Source organism: Neomonachus schauinslandi, chromosome 9, assembly GCF_002201575.2.
Source record: "Neomonachus schauinslandi chromosome 9, ASM220157v2, whole genome shotgun sequence".
Taxonomy (NCBI): domain Eukaryota; kingdom Metazoa; phylum Chordata; class Mammalia; order Carnivora; family Phocidae; genus Neomonachus; species Neomonachus schauinslandi.
In genome coordinates, this window is record NC_058411.1 from 81,458,214 (window position 1) to 81,472,254 (window position 14,041).

A 14,041-nucleotide genomic window follows, 5' to 3' on the forward strand; every position below is an offset into this window, starting at 1 on the left:
CCATTTTCATTTTCATTTCATGCAGCACTTCATCCCCGGACCCAGGGCACTTAACACCTGAAATGAAATGGGCCAATGCGAAGGAGGAGGAAAATAGCGAAGGGGGATAGAGGCTTAATTTTATCGGCTCTCCTCTTTCCCGGTTAAAAAACAGAAAATTCAACTGAGTCCATTTTTTTTTTTTTAAGATTTTATTTATTTATTTGACAGAGAGAGACATAGCAAGAGAGGGAACACAAGCAGGGGGAGGGGGAGAGGGAGAAGCAGACTCCCCGCGGAGCAGGGAGCCTGATGTGGGACTTGATCCCGGGACTCCAGGATCATGACCTGAGCCGAAGGCAGTCGCTTAACCGACTGAGCCACCCAGGCGCCCAACAACTGAGTCCATTTTAAAAGATCTAATTGGCTTTATTAAACAGTTCATGACTCCGGCAGCATCCCATCTAGCAAATAGAAAGGAGCTCCATCGAGGTGCAGAAAAGGAAAGGTTTTTAAATGTAGCAAAAGAATAGAAAAAGGAAATAGGCAAAGGATTGTTTCAGGTAAGGTCTATCCTAAGGGGAACACAAGAGGGTACTATAAATTTCCCAGTGCTGATAGGAAATTCCCATGTCGAGTGGTTAGAGGTTACATTCCTGGGGCGGTGAAAACTACAGTTAGGTAGTTAAGTCTTGGTTTACTGATTCCGAGCCTTAAGTGGCTCCACTATGGCTCGGTGGCTTTCTTTCTTTCTTTTTTTTTTTTTAATTTTATTTATTTATTTGAGAGACAGAATGAGATAGAGAGCATGAGGGGGGGAGGGTCAGAGAGAGAGGCAGACTCCCTGCTGAGCAGGGAGCCCGACGTGGGACTCGATCCCGCGACTCCAGGATCATGACAGGAGCCAAAGGCAGTCGCTTAACCAACTGAGCCACCCAGGCGCCCTCGGTGGCTTTCTTTTTAATACTCGTAACACACTACTTTCCCTTTTCTATATCTTCACACCACCCCCCAACCCTGTTTTTAAAAAGTCCTGATGTTCTTCTTGTACATTAAATAATTTGGAAGACAGCAACTCTTTCGCATAGAACTCCAAAATCACTACACCCTGTTACATGATAAAGCAAGTTTTACTGGTTTCTAACAGTGTGCACACCAGAGCCAGCGCCACTTACCCAATCTTAGATATCCCAGATTTGCTTTAACAATTTATTTCCAGGGGCGCCTGGGTGGCTCAGTCGTTAAGCGTCTGCCTTCGGCTCGGGTCGTGATCCCAGCGTCCTGGGCTCCAGCCCCGCATCGGGCTCCCTGCTCAGCGGGAAGCCTGCTTCTCCCTCTCCCACTCCCCCTGCTTGTGTTCCTTCTCTCGCTTCGTCTCTGTCAAATAAATAAAATCTTTAAAAGAAAAAACAAAACAAAACAAAAAAACAATTTATTTCCAAGCACTGGGCATCTTTTTCCCCAGACTGTTTTAACACTTCCTCTCCCGCAGAGATAGACTTCTGTAGTCAGAGGCTGCTACTTTAACGTAAGGGAGATACCATTCCTCGATTCCGAAGACTCCTTTCTCGCTCTCCCACTTAATAAAGTCTCCACGTAAGACTGACTCCCGCAAAGCGAGTCCAGCCCCACCGCCCCTATCGCGGGGGTGCCCGGGGAGTCAAGCCGTCACCGCTGATTGGCTCGCGTGGTGACCAAGGGCAGCGCGGCCTTCAGCCGGCCGCGGAGGGTGATAGGCTGCTGGAGACCCACCCCCTCACCGATTGGGTGGGGGCAGCGAAGCCTGGGATTGGTGGAGCCCAGGGGGCGGGTCGTCGCCACTGGAGCTGGCGCTGCAGCTGCCCCTCCGGCTCCCGCTCCCGGTGCTAGGCAGAGATGGCGACCTCGGCTTGGCTTCTGGGACGGCGCGCGGCGAGTTGGAGGCTGCGGGCGCCGCGGGCGCGGCTCTCCAGCCTCGTGTCCCAGCGGGCCCACTCCCTCTTGCCCGTGGACGATGCGATCAACGGGCTAAGCGAGGAGCAGAAGCAGGTAGGGAGCCTCATCCCCTTCCGGGTCCCAAGGCCTGCTGGCCAGGCCGCGTCGCCCCGCTCGGAGGTCGCCAGACGCTCCTCTGCCCGGCGCCCACCGAGCGGCGGCAGTGGGAGCGCGGGGGGCGGGCGCGAGCCTCAGCCTCCCCTCTGTGGAAACCGCAAAGCCTAGCTGCCGAGTTAGATAAGGCGTCGGAGACAGGAAGGCTCCTGGGAGGCTGATGGTGTTTTGGTGGAGGATTGGCAGGGCCACCGGCATGTGGCAAAAAGACCCTCGGTCTGTCTGAGGTCCGCTTACACCTGAACACTGTCTTAAGACTATGGTTCTCAAGCCTGCTTAATCATCATCACCAGGGAATCTTTCGAATACACACGTCGGGGGCTTTGAAGTGCACTGTGTAACCTGCTATAAATTCTTCAGCCCATTGCGTCCAAGTACAAAGTTGAACGGTAACATGAAAGGGCATTACAGGTGAAGCTGAACCAGAGCCTTTCTGGAAGGAGACTGTTCACTTGGATGCTGGCACAGAGTTCCCCAGGAACCTGATTCTCCTGGCTGTTAAGCAAGTGCCCCAGCCTCCAGGAAGTCCAAAACCCATTTGGGTTTGCAGTCAGTAGACAGAGCTTTGAATCACCTCCTACAGAAAGGGTTCAATCCTAGCTCTCAAACTTGTCCACCAAGAGTTTCTAATCCTTTGCATAATCCTTTGTAACCACAGTCTCAGATCAGAAAGCCTGGCATGTGCCAGAAACTGAAGAGGGTATGGCTGGAGCACAATGAGTGGGAGTGAGAAAGGTACTGGAGAAGGCTGGAAGAGTCAGTAGGAGTCAGCTCACGCAGGGCCTTATAGGCCTGAGTAAGGAGCTGATCTTCTAAGTACAATGAAAAGCCATGGAATGACTTTATGTACGGGAGTGACATTTTAAAAATACTCAAGCTGTCTAGGCTGAGGACCTTAAAAGAGAGGAAGATCATCTCCGAGGAAGTATATAAACTGGTACGGCCTCTAAGTTTCAATCTAATGCCGTTTGGTGGGGTGTCCTCGGTAGTGGAGATGCTGTTCTTAGTGGCAGTAAGGGACTGTTGCAGCGGCATCTGTCCACCTCTCTCCCTCTAGCTTCGTCAGACCATGGCTAAGTTTCTTCAGGAGCACCTAGCCCCCCAGGCCCAGGAGATTGATCATATCAATGAGTTCAAGAACCTTCGAGTGAGTCATGATGCCCATGGGGGGGGACAAGCGGCAAGGGGGCAGTTTGGGGGCCGGGCTAGACTGGGTTGGGAATTGTACTGCTGCCTGGTAAATAAAACCTCCCTAACAGTGCAGCCTCTTTGTGTGAAGCATTTGGGTCTTGTGCCAGATGTGCCAGACACCTGTGACTGGCCGCCTTCTCACAGTTCACTGCACTCACTGCTTTCTGTTGGCAGGAGTTTTGGAAGCAGCTGGGAAACCTGGGGGTCTTAGGTATCACCGCCCCTGGTGAGTATAGTTTCCTTCCCTAATGCGAACTTTTCTTGCATGCCCTTTAATACTGTTTCCAAAAGAAACAGGAAAGGAGGGGAAGATCATGCTCAAAGAAACCCAAGACTTCCTCTTGGACCCGAGAAAGCACCCACTGACTATCAGCCCAGAGAAGAGTACACTAAGCAGTAACATCCAGAAGGCAAAGGGATGAGGCCAGTGTGGTTCACTGGGTGAGAATCACTTAGACTCTTGAACTCTGCATGTTTAATAAGCTCCCCAGGTGATTTGGGGAGTTTAGAAAACTCCATTATCATGCAGCTGTCTTGCACTTCAGTCTTACCATCTCCCCTAATCCCAAAGTTCTGCCCTACTATTAGCGTCTAGGCAGGACCACTCAGGACAGGTATGTTCCCATGGGGACTGCCTATGTCCTCTGCCCACGGCTGGCCCTGGAGCTCATCTGAGAGCAGAGGGTGGTATGGGGGAGAGAGATGCCTGAGCCTCCACGTGAGGTGACCAGATGATGTGTTTAATAGGCTCACCCTGGGCCTGCCCATTGTCCTCTATGGGTCTTACTACTCGTTTCCAGGGGGAGAGGGCACAGAGCTGGTGGGCTTTGGTTTGGATGTTGGCCCCTGAAGGAGAGGCCCAGCCTGGCTTGCAGCGCCCAGTAAAGAAATAAGCCTGTGGCCTCACCTGCCAAAGACTGGACAGTCCACATTGATTCAGCTTGTATTCATGTATTAGAACAGAGGTGGAACACGGTGTTCTTATGTCTTCCCTCGCCACTTGGAGACAGTTCCTGGGATCTAAGCTGATTACAGAGTCATGATAAAATGGAAAGACTTATAAATGTAGACCATCTTAATGTAAAGTGGTAGGGGGAATGCTACTAGGAACTCCCAAACCAGACTGCATCTTGGGGGTTTATGAGCCCCCAAAGAAAGCCAGTTCTGATTGGTAAGTTCTGGTTTCCACCTGGTTGTCCTGGTGGCTGTTTCCAGTGTCACCCACATGTGGGCTTACCTTCCTAGAGTTGCAGGGGTTGGGCTAACCTTTCCCTAGAGCCTAAGATGAGCCTGACTTCTTGGACAGAGTAAACGTGTGTAGAGCCTTATTTTGTTTTAAGATTTTATTATTTTTTTTTAAATCATCTCTTTACCCATCGTGGGGCTCGAACTCTTAACCTCGAGATCAAGAGTCGCATGTTCTGCCGACTGAGCCAGCCAGATGCCCCCGTGTGCAAAGAGTCTCACCAGGGTTTTGCCAAAGAGCAAGGCTGGGGGTGGGAGGTGGCAGTACCAGATGATCCAGCCACGTTGATTTTGGATCTGTTGCCAAGGAAAAGCCACATTTTTTTGGTAAGGAGCTCTGAAATTCACTATCTGTGGCACTCCTGTCCCCCGTTACTAGTCTTTTTTTTTTTTTTTTAACTTTTTAAAGACATAATTGACATATAACATCGTATCAAATAACATGTTGATTTGATAGCCATGCTTTGTTAGGTCCAAACACCTGTGCTATGAAAATCTCACCTTCCTTTGCTTGGTGTCTATTCTTAGTGCTCTGACCCTTCCTCTTTGTGTTTCTTGGTTAACTCCAGGTCGCCCTTCATTTATTCATCTGCCTGTGCACTTCTGTGGCTTTCTGAACATTTGGGTGCTCAGGCTCTCTTGTCTTCCTTAAGAGGTCTGTCCGGGATAACGCAGGTGTTTGCATTGCCTGTTTTCTGAACCACACCTCAGCTGACCAGAGGCAGCAGACAAAGCCAGTTCTGTGAGCTGGTAAAGCAGGGCCCACGGCGTCAGCCTATCGACCTTCCTAGGGGGTAACTTGGAGTAGGAGCTACAAGGGTATTTCTTTGCTGCCGGTAAACATTCCTGTGAATGTCCCAATGTAATCTGGGCTGCCTTTTCCGCTGTGCTGCCCCGCCTCCACTCCCAGTTCAGTATGGTGGCTCCGGCCTGGGCTACTTGGAACAGGTGCTGGTGATGGAAGAGATATCCCGAGCTTCTGGAGCAGTGGGGCTCAGTTACGGTGCTCACTCCAACCTCTGCCTCAACCAAATTGTGCGCAATGGAAATGAGGCCCAGAAGGAAAAGTACCTCCCCAAGGTGAGGAGATGGGGAGGGAGAGACCCTGAGGCACCCTCCTGGGTTGGCAAGGGCCAGTCAGACTTGCTTTCTGCAGCATGCTGCCCTCAACCAGATACGGATAGGAAGGGTCAGGGACTTGCTTTTAAAATAATTCAGTCAAAAGAATTAAAAATAGGACCAGAGGGGCTCCTGGGTGGCTCAGTTGTTAAGCGCCTGCCTTCGGCTCAGGTCATGATCCCAGGGTCCTGGGATGGAGCCCCACATCAGGCTCCCTGCTCAGCGGGAATCTGCTTCTCCCTCTCCCACTCCCCCTGCTTGTGTTCCCTCCCTCAGTGTGTCTCTCTCTGTCCAATAAATAAATTTAAAATATATATATAATAAAAAAACAAAAATAAAAATAGGACCAGAACTCCTGAGTCGGTCACTGGACATCATTTGCAGAGCATTTGAAGAAATGCAAGACTAGGACTCACTTCCCTTGCAAAGGGAATGGGAAAGGGAGATATTTTTAGTCTTACAGATAGTGGGCTTCTCTTCCAGGACTTTACCAATACCTGGTCTGAGAGAAGCCTGAAGGGGTGTCATGTGAACAGGAGAGAAGCAATGTCGTAAGCTCCCATAGAGGACTACTGAAGTCATAACCAGCCCTTGTGGTTTTCCTTGCAGCTGATCAGTGGTGAGTACATCGGAGCCCTGGCCATGAGTGAGCCCAATGCTGGCTCTGATGTTGTCTCCATGAAGCTAAAAGCAGAAAAGAAAGGTGAGGCTCCTCTTGCCTTGGGAGCTTCTGGAATGGGAACTGAAATGGACAGAGGGACAGCCCTTCTCAGGGTGAGGGAGCAGTCAATGGAGGTGGCCTCTGCCAGGTTTCCAGAACTGTCCCAGCAGGGCAGCTTCCTGCCCAGCAGCAGGTCCATGAACTGACTGGTTGGGACAGGCCAACATGGCTTGAGCAGCCAACTTCTTGTCCTTAGGTGATCACTACATCCTGAATGGGAACAAGTTCTGGATCACCAATGGCCCTGATGCTGACATCCTTATTATCTACGCCAAGACAGATCCGGCTGCTGTGCCAGCCTCTCGGGGCATCACGGCCTTTATTGTGGAGAAGGTGAGTGGAGGGCAGTGCATGCCGGGAGGCTTTTGTCTCCTGAAGTCAGTACCAGAGATGGCTCTCTTCTGCTCGTCGCAGACACAATCAATGTGTGCTCTGCCAAGGCTCCCCGAGGTGAGGGCGGAGTAGAAGAGCCGACTGGAAGGAGGGTGGCCAAACTGGGAGCCCCAGAAGGATGAGTCAGGTCTGAGCATGGTGGAGCCACACAGAGAGGTCCAGGAAGATAAGGACTGGAAGGAGGCAACTGGATCTGACAACCAGGGTGTCCCTGGTGGCCTTGGGGAGAGTGGCGGTGGAGAGCACCCTGTGAACAGGAAGGTCGGGGGTGGAGGGGGGGCAGTGGATGAAGGCCGCAGCAAAGCAAGGGGGAGATGGACCAGGAGTTGGAATGAAAAGGGGGACATTTGAGTTTGTTTTTAAGAATGGGAGAAAACTGAGCAAATTATTTAGTAGAGAGAAAGGAAAATGAAGAAATTGAGGTGTGTGGGAGTAAGTGAGCCAAACCCAACAGTGAGCCGTGGGAAAGGGAGGGCTGGGTTACAGGTGACGGTGGAGAAGCCATCTGCCTCATGACTGTGCGGTGTGAGGGCTGGGAACCGTAGGGGTTGGGGAGCTGCAAGAGAATTCCAAGAACTGAGTGTCATAGAGGTTTGCAATACCCTCCATGGAGAAAGGGGACTAAGACTGGAGGAAAGAAAAGTGAGTAGTCCAAAGGGCCCGGCAGACATTGGGAATCTCACGGTCACGCGGCGCCACGGTCGTTAGCCTGCGCGTCTGCACTCTCTGCCAGGCACTTGGCAATGCATACTGCATCTGGTTAGCCAGGCCAGAGCACGCAGGTGGCTGAATTGGTCCTGGGTGGGACTCAGGTACAGATGGCAGAGGAACAGAGCCAAAGGAATTGAGTTACCTGGAGAGAGGGTCTTGGAAGTGCTTTCCCCTGAGGAGAGGAAACAAAGCCGGCAAAGGCCCAGGGCTGCTCAGGGAGTGGGTGTTTGATTGAGAAGGAACTGCTCCCGTGAGAAGTGGGGGGAACGCGCCTAGCAGCAGAGGAGGGTGGGATGTTAGGGCTGGAGCTTCTAGGAGTGGGGCGGCCATACAGAGTGGGGGTCCTAGGGGTAGCATGCAAATTCAGGGACTGGGTGGGAGGGTGGGCGTTTCCCAAGGGTCTGCCTTTTACTAGTCCCCGCCTTGGTGACTGGTCTGTAATCAGGGCCACCTTTTTTCCCGTAAAGGGGATGCCTGGCTTCAGCACCTCCAAGAAGCTGGACAAGCTGGGGATGAGGGGCTCTAACACCTGTGAGCTAATCTTTGAAGACTGCAAGGTTCCTGGTGAGTCCCTGAGAATGGGCAAGCCCCTGTCTGACCCTATCATAAGCTGAGAAAGCCCATTTCTGAGTAAGAGAAGCTCACCATTATTAGCTTACCGAGGCCATGTGTCTAGATGGTGGGCCTCTCTCTATTGCGCTTGTCCATGGGCCCATACGTGTGGGCTTTGGGCTGCTGGGTAGCTGTCCTTCTGGCCAGAGCTGTGTGCCTGCCTGTGGCTGCCCTACAGGGTGCTGTTTCCCATGTGACTGATACACAGTGCCCGGGGTGGTGTGCCAGTGCCTGGAGTAGATGGCTGAGATGTGCCCTCACCCTCTCCTGTCCTCCAGACGTCCTTGTTTGTGCATTCCCCTGAACAGCCAGGTGAGGGACTCATTAACGGTGCTAAAAAAGCCATTCAGATACACTGAAGGAAGCCAGACTCAGGGAAGACAAGGGAATTCAGTTTGCCCCTGAGGTGTAACTAAAAACGTGACCCACAGTGGGAGAGCCGGCATGCCCGTCGCGTGCTAATTAGACCAAGGGGATAGGTGTGATGACCAGCCGGGTTTGCTCTGTGCCTCGGCCAAAGACCGTCCCTCTCCCCCCTGACCCAGGAACCCAGAACAGTATGCTTTGGTTACAAGGAGCAGCTAGGGAGGTGGGATCAGTGTGGATTCTTCGTCAGCAGGAAATAAGTGCCATCATTAGGCGGGTCCGTGGTCCACCCTGTCCTGGGTTTCCTGCCCACACCTCCCAAGGCCATCCAGTGCCCTGGCTTCCAGGGCGGGGAGGTGCTTAGCAGGTTCTAGCACTGAATGACCTGTCTCTTAGACAAAGACTGTTCCAGATACCACTCTTGTCAGGGTTAGGGGCTGATGATATTGGAGCAGAGAGCAGACTCAACCCGGGGGACAGTAATTCTCAGTCTCCTTTATGGGCATGGGTAAAAAGAACTAGGGAGGGGTTGGATGGCTTCTAGACCAAATTAGCTTTTTTTTCCCATCCAGAACAGTCGAGGAAGAGAAAGGGAACGTCTAAAGATGGGGCCTTTGTGTCTTGTCTTATGAATGGGGTGTGTGTGTGTGTGTGTGTGTGTGTGTGTGGCGGGGCGGTGGTTGTGGGGGGAGGCCCTCTAGCAAGCTCTACTTCCTTTTTTTTTTAAAGATTTTATTTATTTATTTGAGAGAGAGCATGCATGAGTGGGGGAGTGGGGAGGGAGAGGGAGAAGCAGACTCCCTGCTGAGCAGGGAGCCCGAAGCGGGACTCCATCCCAGGACCCTGAGATCATGACCTGAGCCCAAGGCTTAACTGACTGAGTCACCCAGGAGCTCCATAGCAAGCTCTACATCTAACTGGAAGTAGTAAGCTCCATCCTTTTCTCTCACTCGGAACCCTAGTTGAAGGTCAGAAGTCAGGTGACGTTTTAGGGCCTGTGTGAAAGCCACAAAAGCAAACCTAGCAGCTTTTATAAAAGTGAGGAGGCTGTGGACAGCCCTCTCCCCCCTGACTGGCACTTTTCCCAGCAGCTGCCAACATCCTGGGCCATCTAAGTAAGGGCGTCTACGTGCTGATGAGTGGGCTGGACCTGGAGCGGCTGGTGCTGGCTGGTGGGCCCCTTGGGTGAGTGTGAGGCTCGGGGGAGCTGGGCTTTTGGCCTCCTTAGCAGATCGTGACATCACAGCCTTCCCCTTGGGGGGGCCAATGGGAACTGCCTCCTGGAAGATGTACCTTCTTTCTTGGAGACAAAATGAGCAAACCTCCTCCTCCCACATGTGCTTTCTTCACAGTGAAAGGAAATATTATCAGATGACAGACAAGAGGCCTGAGGTGCCATTCTGCTTAATTATTCAGGATGAAACAGGACACCCAGGCTCTAAGGCCTGTCTGCACAGGGGTCCTGCCCCTCCATCTGGTGTCAGGGAGACAGGCACAAGTCCTGGGCAGTCGGTGCAGTGACTGAGCAGGGGTGATCAGAGTCCTCATGCTCCTCCTCTCCTGCCTGAGACTCCAGCTCCTTGTCCTGCCAAGCCGCCTCCCCCCAAGCCTTCCCACGTTGGCATTCTCCCACCCCCACTGCCAATGGGGGTACAGCGAGGCGCCTCCTCAGTGTCCTTCTCTTTTCTGGCAGGCTCATGCAGGCTGTCCTCGACCACACCATTCCCTACCTACACACAAGGAAAGCCTTTGGCCAGAAGATTGGCCACTTCCAGGTGAGTGGAATGCTTTTGCTGAAATGTACGTTTTCATTGGGTGCAGATTATCTTTAACAAATGAGCAAGTGGGGCATTCCCTATCTTTTGCCACCAAAATGAGTCTGGAGGCTTGGATCGGAGGCTCCTTCAGCATGCCACCTGGCTTTGGGAACTTGTCAGGAAGTGGCTCTCGTGTCTGCTCACTTCCTACTCGAGATGAATGAACTAGACATTGTAAGGCTGGACGGTGAAGCGTGCAGGTTGTAGGCAGGCCCGAGGGAAGGGAGCAGCATTTCTGGTCACGCTTCCTGCCATGAAGCCACCATGGGCGTCCGTGGGGGTTGCGGCCGGGGGAGGGCCCTCTCAGCTTGCGGGCTCCACAGTGCGGCGGCTGCTCTCTGGGCATCTGTCATCTAGGCAAGTCCAGTCTCCTCGCTGTGCCCTGGCATCCCCGGGCCTGGCTCTCGGGTGGCTACCGCTGACCTGCTTTGGGTGACTAGGGGGAGTGTCTGAGAGGAACGTGGCTCCAGCGTGTTGACTTGTGACCACCCCCCCTTGTGCCCAGCTGATGCAGGGGAAAATGGCCGACATGTACACCCGCCTCATGGCCTGTCGGCAGTATGTCTACAATGTCGCCAAGGCCTGTGATCAGGGCCACTGCACTGCCAAGGTAAGGGCCGGCTGTGGGGACTCCCTCCCTGCGTAGCCCTGGCAGGGCCCTGCTGACCCGGAGCCCCCTCCCACAGGACTGCGCGGGGGTGATCCTTTACTCGGCTGAGTGCGCCACACAGGTGGCCCTGGACGGCATTCAGTGCTTCGGTGAGTGGCCCCCACTCCCAGCCTCAGTGCTTCCGCTCACTGCCGCTGAGCCGGCACCTTTAGGCTTCTGCCCCAGTCACTAGGAAGACAACTTAAAGCAAATGAGAAAACTGCCAGAGGCCCCGAGGGGGCCGTCCCGGCAGCAGTGCCCCCCGTCACACTTACGGCCTGGTCCTGTGAATCCTGGGAAGTGGGGAGGGAGGGACGCCTCGGGGGCGGGACGGCCTCGTTGCAGTGCTGCACAGCGCTGCAGAGCCCAGAGCTGGGCCAGAAGGCCTGGGTTTGAAGCCTAGCCCTGCCACCGACTGGCTTTGTGACCTGTGCAAATGACGTGCCCTCCCTGGGCCTGGCACCCAGTGACTGCTGCGCATTGTCTTCCTGTCTGCCCCTGCAGGTCGGCCAGTGGTGGTCCCCATCTTTGCCTGGTGGCCTCAGCTCTCTGGGTGGCCTTCCGGCCCTTCGTCCCCGCTGGTGTTCCCCACAGCCTCCCCTCTCACCACCATTTGCTGCTTCTCTTTAATCAGTTCTCTCCTCCCCTGGCCTGTTTCTACATACTTGGCTCTCCGTTTGCTTTCCTCACTGCCCATCACCTCCCGTTGTCTTTTCTTCTTGGCCTGAACCCTGGCTGCAGGTGCCAATGGCTATATCAACGACTTTCCCATGGGCCGCTTTCTGCGAGATGCCAAGCTGTATGAGATTGGGGCTGGGACCAGTGAGGTGAGGCGGCTGATCATCGGCAGAGCCTTCAACGCCGACTTCCACTAACCCCAAGACCCTTCACTCCCTTTCTCAGCACCTAGAGGCCTTTCTTTGGACAGAGAGATACGGCAGCTCTCTTGCTGCTCAGCTGCACTTGCATCAGCCCTTGGCCTCCACGTGAGGTGTCTACCACGGCTGACAAGTGCTGTGGGCCCCAGAGCCCGGCCAGCCTGCCCGGATGCCGCAAGTTACAGGCAGGCATGGGGGAGAGGGAGTGCCATTTCTAGTCACACCTTCTGGTCTGAAGATGCTGCCTGACATTAATGAGGGTTGAGGTGGGGGGAGGGCCTCCCTGAAAAGTGTTCTGTGGCTTAAAATGGACCCAGCAGGAAGCATACTGGCTTTTCTGGGGCTTGCTGGGAAGGCTTTGGTGACTCTCTAACGTCGGAGCCCTCCACTTCCCTGGGTGAGCACTTAGGGGCGGGCAGGCAGCCACCTCTTTTTTTGGAGGGGAGGGGGGCTATGCCTCTGGCAGGGGGCCCAGTACACCAGACGCATTGCCCCTCTACATGTATTTGAACCTGGCAGCCTCTTCTTTCTAGGGGGAAAAAAAAAACCCCAAACCTAGCCTTTGTTTCTGCCGATTTCTAGAGGCATCAGTTCCCAGTAGCTTATGAGCAGGCACCCGCTCGGCAGCAGTCCCTCCGTCCCCCGAGGGCTTCAGTCCTTTAGGGCGGAAACCCCATGGTGTTGGGGTGGAGCATCTCAGACCTGGGCCACCCAGACTGCACCGGGGGGGCGCAGAGGTCAGTGTGCTTGCGAGGGATCAGCTCGGCGCCAGCCTCCACAGCAGCACCTCTGAGCCCTTCAGCCCTGCTCTGCACTGCCACCATCTAGTCCTGGCCGGATGACGGCCCTCAGCTGACTGGGCAGCAGGCCTGGCTGGCAGCTCAACTCCAGCCAAGGCTGCCTATGTACATTTCTCTGGGTGCCCTATGGCTAGTTTTGTTACAACAGCCCCGCGGCTGCTGCCATTTTGTATTAAGCATTAGGAAGCAAACCCATCTGCTTCTAAACTGGTGTTTTGGGGGGTGAAGCAGTCTACTTGCTACTGCCTCCTGTCTGGCGCTAGCTCCATGCCTTGGGGAGTAGTTAGTCCAGGTCCTACTCCTGTCCTCCTGCCTACTCATTGGTGATGCGGGACAAAGAGATGGCATCTGCCTTGAGGACAGAAGAGGTTTCAACCTCCCTTCCCCAGATCTCCCAGTGGTTTTAAAGGAAGGAGGGAGTCCAGAGAAATAAGAGTCTGAGAGCTAGAAGGAAGCTTATACATTTCTGGACACCATCCCCATGTTTTTAAAAGACTAAGACAGGGGCGCCTGGGTGGTTCAATCGATTAAGCTTCCAACTCTTGGTTTCGGCTCAGGTCATGACCTCAGGGTCATGGGATCAAGCCCCACGTCAGGTTCCACGCTCAGCACGAGTCTGCTCGAGAATCTTTCCCCTCTGCCTCCCTCCCCCTCTGCTCTTCCACCTGCTCACACACACTCAAGTAAATAAAATCTTAAAAGATAAAGACAATTTGGTTTTCCCAAGATCAGAACTGGAGCTAGAATCTAGATCAGCAGAAATGAGAATGCCAGCCTGGAGCCCCCCTGCACAGTCAAGAGTGGAATGGGTTTGGGTTGTTCCACTGTATCTAAATTCCCTAAAAGAACCGGTTTTCTTGTCTCTCGGCCCAGGGGTGCCTTTCGGACTTTTGGTGCTGGCCTGCGGCCAAGTGCTTTTCCAGCCTGATGCCTGAGACAGGTGGCGTTAGCCCAGTTCTATCCTCAGGGGGAAACCCAGGGCTTGTGGCACTGTCTCTTTACTTCCCTGGCCTGCCCCCTGCTTTGTTGGACATGAATGGGGCCGAAATAGTGGTCTTGCTGGGTTTAAAGTGTAGCTGGAACAAGCAGCCTGGAGCTGTTCAGAATGTGACAGGATGGAAGGTTTCCTCCAGTCCACGTGCGCTACGGAGCCCCGCCACCAACTTGAGTAGAATGTGACTGTTCTCCCAATGCTATATATGAAATAGAAAAGGTGTATTTTAAAATAAAGCCAAAAATAGAGTGTAGCCTGATTCACGAATGGAAGAGCAAGGGGCACTTCACTTTGGTTCTTTTGGGGGGTTTTGATTTCTGAGCATTGTGTAACCACAGCACCAGCTAGTCCTTCCTGGGGCTAGTCCTTCCTGGGGCTGCTTCTAACGCCACCCACTCCAATTTTAGGCGGGTCACACGACCAGCGCAGGCCCCCATTCCTTGTTTGCCTAGTGTTTGTCCTGTGGGATGGCAACAGA

General features: G+C 53.6%; 1 protein-coding gene across 2 annotated transcripts; it reads left to right on the top strand.

Annotated features, from left to right (window-relative positions):
• The first annotated feature begins 1,800 nt into the window (after positions 1-1,800).
• Positions 1,801-13,134, top strand: IVD (isovaleryl-CoA dehydrogenase). 2 transcript variants are annotated; one of them, XM_021695280.1, is made up of 12 exons: positions 1,801-2,007; positions 3,125-3,214; positions 3,433-3,484; positions 5,414-5,583; positions 6,232-6,325; positions 6,540-6,676; positions 7,915-8,011; positions 9,517-9,610; positions 10,119-10,200; positions 10,748-10,852; positions 10,929-11,001; positions 11,633-13,134. In XM_021695280.1, exons 1-12 carry the CDS (start codon positions 1,855-1,857, stop codon positions 11,764-11,766), a joined length of 1,281 nt encoding a protein of 426 aa, XP_021550955.1. In that variant the 5' UTR covers positions 1,801-1,854; the 3' UTR covers positions 11,767-13,134. The 2 variants fall into 2 exon arrangements, with proteins under 2 accessions (XP_021550955.1, XP_044774361.1); XM_044918426.1 differs by lacking the exon at positions 3,125-3,214.
• Positions 13,135-14,041: the final 907 nt, after the last annotated feature.

What these genes read in the sequence shown, in the direction of transcription:
- IVD (XM_021695280.1), top strand. Translation starts at nt 1,855, where the DNA reads ATGGCGACCTCGGCTTGGCTTCTGGGACGGCGCGCGGCGAGTTGGAGG. An exon ending in GCTAAAAGCAGAAAAGAAAG is followed by an intron (nt 6,326 to 6,539) that starts GTGAGGCTCCTC and finishes TCTTGTCCTTAG; the next exon opens with GTGATCACTACATCCTGAAT. An exon ending in TGAAGACTGCAAGGTTCCTG is followed by an intron (nt 8,012 to 9,516) that starts GTGAGTCCCTGA and finishes TTTTCCCAGCAG; the next exon opens with CTGCCAACATCCTGGGCCAT.